The 5,328-nt window shown below is 45.7% G+C and overlaps 1 protein-coding gene across 1 annotated transcript; it reads left to right on the top strand.

Moving 5' to 3' along the window:
- Positions 1-17: 17 nt before the first annotated feature.
- LOC101783297 (probable CCR4-associated factor 1 homolog 7) lies at positions 18-1,124 on the top strand. Its single transcript, XM_004956769.4, has one exon. It carries the CDS (start codon positions 215-217, stop codon positions 1,052-1,054), a length of 840 nt encoding a protein of 279 aa, XP_004956826.1. The 5' UTR covers positions 18-214; the 3' UTR covers positions 1,055-1,124.
- The last annotated feature ends 4,204 nt before the right edge of the window (positions 1,125-5,328 follow it).

Genomic DNA, 5,328 nt, shown 5'->3' on the forward strand with positions numbered 1-5,328 from the left:
AGCGGATTTAGCCATCCACCCCGCCCATGGGAGCCCCCACCGCTCGCCGCTGACCCGTGGGCTCCACCGCCCCCTCCTCCGCCCTCCCGCTCCCGCTCCCGGCCCCGCCCCGCCCCCGCTCCACCACGCGAACCCTAGCTGCTGTTGCCGGAAGAGCTCCGGCGACCGAAGAGGAGAGGGGAATAAAGCTCGAATCTTGGATGCGCCCGAGCCGATGGCGACGCCCGCCGCAGAGAAGCCCGACGATGTGGAGATCCGCGAGGTCTGGGCGGACAACCTCGAGGCCGAGTTCGCCGTGATCCGCGACATCGTGGACGACTACCCCTACGTCGCCATGGACACGGAGTTCCCCGGCGTGGTGTGCCGCCCGCTCGGCACCTACAAGTCCGCGGCCGAGTTCAACTACGCCACGCTCAAGGCCAACGTCGACATGCTTAAGCTTATCCAGCTTGGGCTCACCTTCTCCGACGAGCATGGAGGGCTGCCGGCGCTCGGCCCAGGCGGCCGACCCTGCGTCTGGCAGTTCAACTTCCGAGGGTTCGACCCGCGGACCGACGTCGCCGCCGCGGACTCCATCGATCTGCTCCGACGCAGTGGGATCGACTTCGCCCGCCACGGTGCGGATGGGGCCGACGCTCGCCGCTTCGCTGAGCTGCTCATGTCCTCCGGCGTCGTAATGAACTCCGATGTGCGTTGGGTAACCTTCCACAGTGGTTACGACTTCGGCTACTTGCTCAAGCTGCTTACCGGCACAAACCTGCCTGACACGATGTCGGGATTCTTCGATCTCATCAAGATCTACTTCCCTGTTATCTATGATATCAAACACCTGATGAGGTTCTGCAATAGCCTCCATGGTGGGCTGAACAAGCTTGCTGAGCTGCTCGACGTAGCGCGGGTTGGGATCTGCCACCAGGCAGGGTCCGACTCGCTTCTGACCGCGCTTTCCTTCAAGAAGCTCAAGGAGGCATACTTCAACGGGCTAACCGAGAAATATGCCGGTGTGTTGTATGGGCTTGGCTTTGAGGGTGGGGAGACCACCTCTGCTCACTGAGTAATGGATAGTTAAATAAAAGATGAACTATTTATGAGAATGGAGAAATCTGTTTGGTGACTTTGTCTGATGATTTCCTTTTGCTTGCCCTGGAATAGGTATGGCTTTTCACTTGATTGTTATTACCCCTGCAAGTTACCTTCAGCTAGGCTGCTAAGGTGGTTTGTGCTGTATGATTTAGCTTTGGTGGTTTGATGGAATGTGTTGTTGACTGCTCTTTGAGGTGTATAATACCACATTAATCACCAATTCACCAACTGAAAACTCAAACATTATCAAAGTCTGATGGTAATCAAGTACATCAAGTCATCATCTGCAGTGTCAAAACATTGTTCAGTAGCAAAAAGAACACCTAACTTGTTTCCAAAAACAAGGAGCACTTAACTTGTCCTTCAATATATAAAGCCTATCAGTTACATGGTTTCTGGAGTTACCCTTGAATTGTGGATGCCTGCAGGCACTGTTCTGATTTTTGTACCCTTTTATAACAGGCAAGACATTATATGATGGACATGTTGATTGCAATCAATTTGACGGCAAAATTTACATTCTCTTTTTTATGGAGGTTATATGTCTGCAGTTTTAACACAATGCCCTATGCACCTCTGTTGTTTTGCATAATTTTGGGAGTTCAGTGGGCAAAAAACACAACCCGACTAGTGAATTGAACTACCCATCAGTTTAGGATTCCACTGGTCAATATCAAATAACAGTAAACTTAACTAAACAGTGCCAATGGCAAAGTGTATTTCACATAAGGTGACAAGGGACTCCATGACATCACATAGTGTTAGATTACTCATAAAAAATGCATTTGAAAGTTTCAGTTTGGACATCTTGAAAAAGGTTTATCTGAATCCTCTAATATTTATGCTGCAGACAACCAATTCACCGTGTTCTATTTTCTTTTTCCCTAAAACATGCAGTACTGTCTTGCCTGCTGATTGTGTACCGTAAAAGTTTAAATTTCATTATAGGGACATGTTGTCCATCGTAGTAGATCTCATCATTTGCTGCCAACATTCCGTTTCTATTTTAACTATGATGAATGCATCATGGTCATGGTCAGTGCTCATATGGTTAAATCATTACTTGATTATGACTGTTATAAGAGCTGTTGCTTAATCAGTATGCCCTCTGTAGTTTTGTTGGTATTGCCAATTTGTTAACCTTCTATTTTGGTATATTTAGCGGTTGCCACCTCTTTACTGCATATAATCCATGGAGAATCATTTTTTTTTCTGCCTGACTTGAATCTTCTTTTGATTTCTGCCTTATTGTTTAGATGTCAGTTCCCTTAATACGTTTCAAAAGCTTTACTGCAGTAGTCCTCTGATCTATGCTTCACTTAATTTGAACTGATATTACCTGTGTTCCTGGACAATGGATTGCTGAATAAAAATTTAATTATTTATAAATACTAGAGAACAATATTTGATGCTTGTGTATTTGATGGCTTCCTTTTGCTTGCCACCAAAAAGTAATCGTCATCTCCCTCAATTGTGGTTACCCCTAAAAGTCGTATTTAGACTAGGTGTGAGAGTGTCAGCTATCTGATTTTACTTTGTGAATGTGATGGAATGCACTGGGTTAATTTGGTGGTAATACTTTGCACCAATTAACTGTTGCAGTGACATTTTTCAATAGCAAAAGAAACAGTCACTTCGTCTATGAGTCTTATCGAATCTAGGTTTACGTGGTTTTGGAGCAACCCTGAAGATTGGTATATGAAGACACTATTATCACTTCTACACCCAAAGGGTGAAGACATTTCAGTGTTGTAGTGTCACTTGTAACCTGTTTGTCCACGAAATCACATCAAATTTTGGATGGAGCTTCAATTCACATGTACTCTTTAATAGAACTTTATTTTTTCACTTGACTTTGATGGTATTTATATGCAATTTTATAGTTCCCACATTATTTAACATATTGCACTGCACTGCATCTATTGGGTATTGTTGTGCATCATTTTGGGAGCTCCAGCGATCAAAAGAATGCTGGTTCAAATAACAGTGAGTTGATCTAAACAGTGCTATCCTTATCAGGTGAAAAATCCTGATATCAACCAATAATCAACTCAATCCAAATATTATATATAGTAACATTCGTTGCATGTGGAGGTGGTGCTGGTTCATATCAATTGTAAAACTGGTTCTGTACTTGTTAGATGGGGACTGTATGTAGGCTTTTGGTATGATCTCAGAAATTGGTCAAAGGAAATCCTTCTCTAACTTCAATGTGAATTCTTTTCGAACTGGTTTTGAATTGGAGTGTTTGCTTCTGATTTTCGAATTGGAGTGTTCGCTTCTGATTTTTTGCAGCGCTTCAGCTGCAGCTGCAGGCTCAAGCATCCAAGCTACAGCTAGCCGAATGGCTGCCCAAGTGCCCGTAAGCTTTGCCTTCTGATGTGTGGCTGCAATTGCTAATGGTTGGCTGCAGCTGTTTACTGGCTGCTGCAGCACATCTCGCAGCCATCTTTACCGAACAAGCTGATTGTGTTTGATTTTACTATGCTCTATAAGATCACTGGTGATCAGTTCACCATTCTGTTTGCTTTTCTTGAACAAGTATTGGACCGTCTTTTCCTACACTGCTGTGCTAGTGCTGCTACGGGGTTTATTTGTTCTTTCTACTAAACCTCATGTTGTCACTTTTTTTTTCCCTTTTCTAGATATGGTTGAGTACATCCTGAAACATTGTTACATCATCCTCGCAATAAAAAAAGAAAAAAAAAGAACTGTTTCATGAGTATGTGTGAATATGTAGCTTTCTGTATGGTTTTGCTGCTATGATGGCATTGCTGATCTGTCATTTTCCCTGAGCTCACCATTATCAGTATATTGTAAATCAGAAGATTGCGTTTATTTGTTGGCAGGTACCACCTGTTTACAGGGTAAAGTCAGTTTTACTGTCTGAAATGAATCTTCTCGTGATGCATACCTTATCAGTTTTAGATCGATTACTATTGAAATTAAAAGCTTCACTTTTCCAAACATTTCATAGATCATGTCAATTGAGCTAGTATTTACCTGTACGGCATACTGTGAGATGTGGATGAATGACGCTACTCGAAACGTTTTTCTAGTCCTGGCCTTGTTTTACAGCAGAGTTTTTACGTCAAGTACTATTGTTTCGTTGTTCTGAAGTGGTGAGAAACAATAGAAATGGAGATCAGCGATCTAATGGTCAGTCACTAGGAAACCTTTGCTACATAGCACCCGGTCTTTTGTGTTCAGTTATCCTGAAACCTTTGCTACACTTGGTCCGCATGTCTTTCTGGTACAGTATCTCCTTTGAAACACCTGTGCTGATCACTCGTGTCGTTATCCAAGCGTAAAACATCTGGTGGTGTAAAACATTCACTCGGGTCGACGTCTATCAGTCAAACTGAGTGAGTTTGATTACTGCAGCAACCAGCTGCTGGGCCAGCTACTCGGCCCACAGGAGCTGGGCCGCCATGGCTTGGTGGAGAAGCTGAGCAGCTGCCGACCGACCAGCGAGGCAGCAGCATCTCCTCCTATTCTCCTCCGTCCATGCTCACGCCGCGCCGCCCTTGTGCTGTAATTCTGTTGGCCGCCTGCCGCCGGCTACCCATCTGGTGGAGAAGCTGAGCAGCTGTCGTCCGATCATCAGATGGCAACGATATGACTCTTCCTGTTGAGGTTACGCGCCAGGTCTGATCCCCTTGTTTCTCGGGGTCTGCCTGCAAGTTAAACTAGCCTCCCATCGATCATGTTACTATGATCCCGTTCCCGTGTCGACTGCTCACGTCCTTGCTGTTCCCGTTTGTTTCGTGACTGTGTGTTCACATGATGCATCCCATCCCTGAGTCCCGGGACGTATCAGCCAAAACGGGGAACCACGCAGTGTTCCTAGGAGGCGATGAGAATGAGGTGGAGTCGAGGCGATGAGAATGAGGTGGAGTCCAAAGATAGATATGGTGAGGCTCCGGTGCATTGTGTTTTCGTGGTGGCGACTGCGAGGCAGTCTGCGAGAGGTCCGAATCTGGTGATCTCACTCTATCGGGTGGAGTGTGATGTTGCAGTGACGCTACGACGAAAGTTCCCGCATGGTGGTGACCTTCTCGGTGAGGTGCGATTTGTTTTCTCGGTTCAATGCCGATGCGGAGTCACGCTTTGTGATTCAATGACTATAGGAGCGTGAGATGGTTGGGGGTGCCACGTTAAGAGCTTCACACAAATGCATTTGACAGCCTGCCGTAGATCCACACGCCCACCAAAGCTATCTCTCGACCAACGGAAATGATCGGT

Source organism: Setaria italica, chromosome II (assembly GCF_000263155.2).
Source record: "Setaria italica strain Yugu1 chromosome II, Setaria_italica_v2.0, whole genome shotgun sequence".
Classification (NCBI taxonomy): Eukaryota; Viridiplantae; Streptophyta; class Magnoliopsida; order Poales; family Poaceae; genus Setaria; species Setaria italica.

Bases quoted from the DNA above. Each gene is read 5' to 3' on its own strand.
- LOC101783297 (XM_004956769.4), top strand. From the start codon at position 215: ATGGCGACGCCCGCCGCAGAGAAGCCCGACGATGTGGAGATCCGCGAG.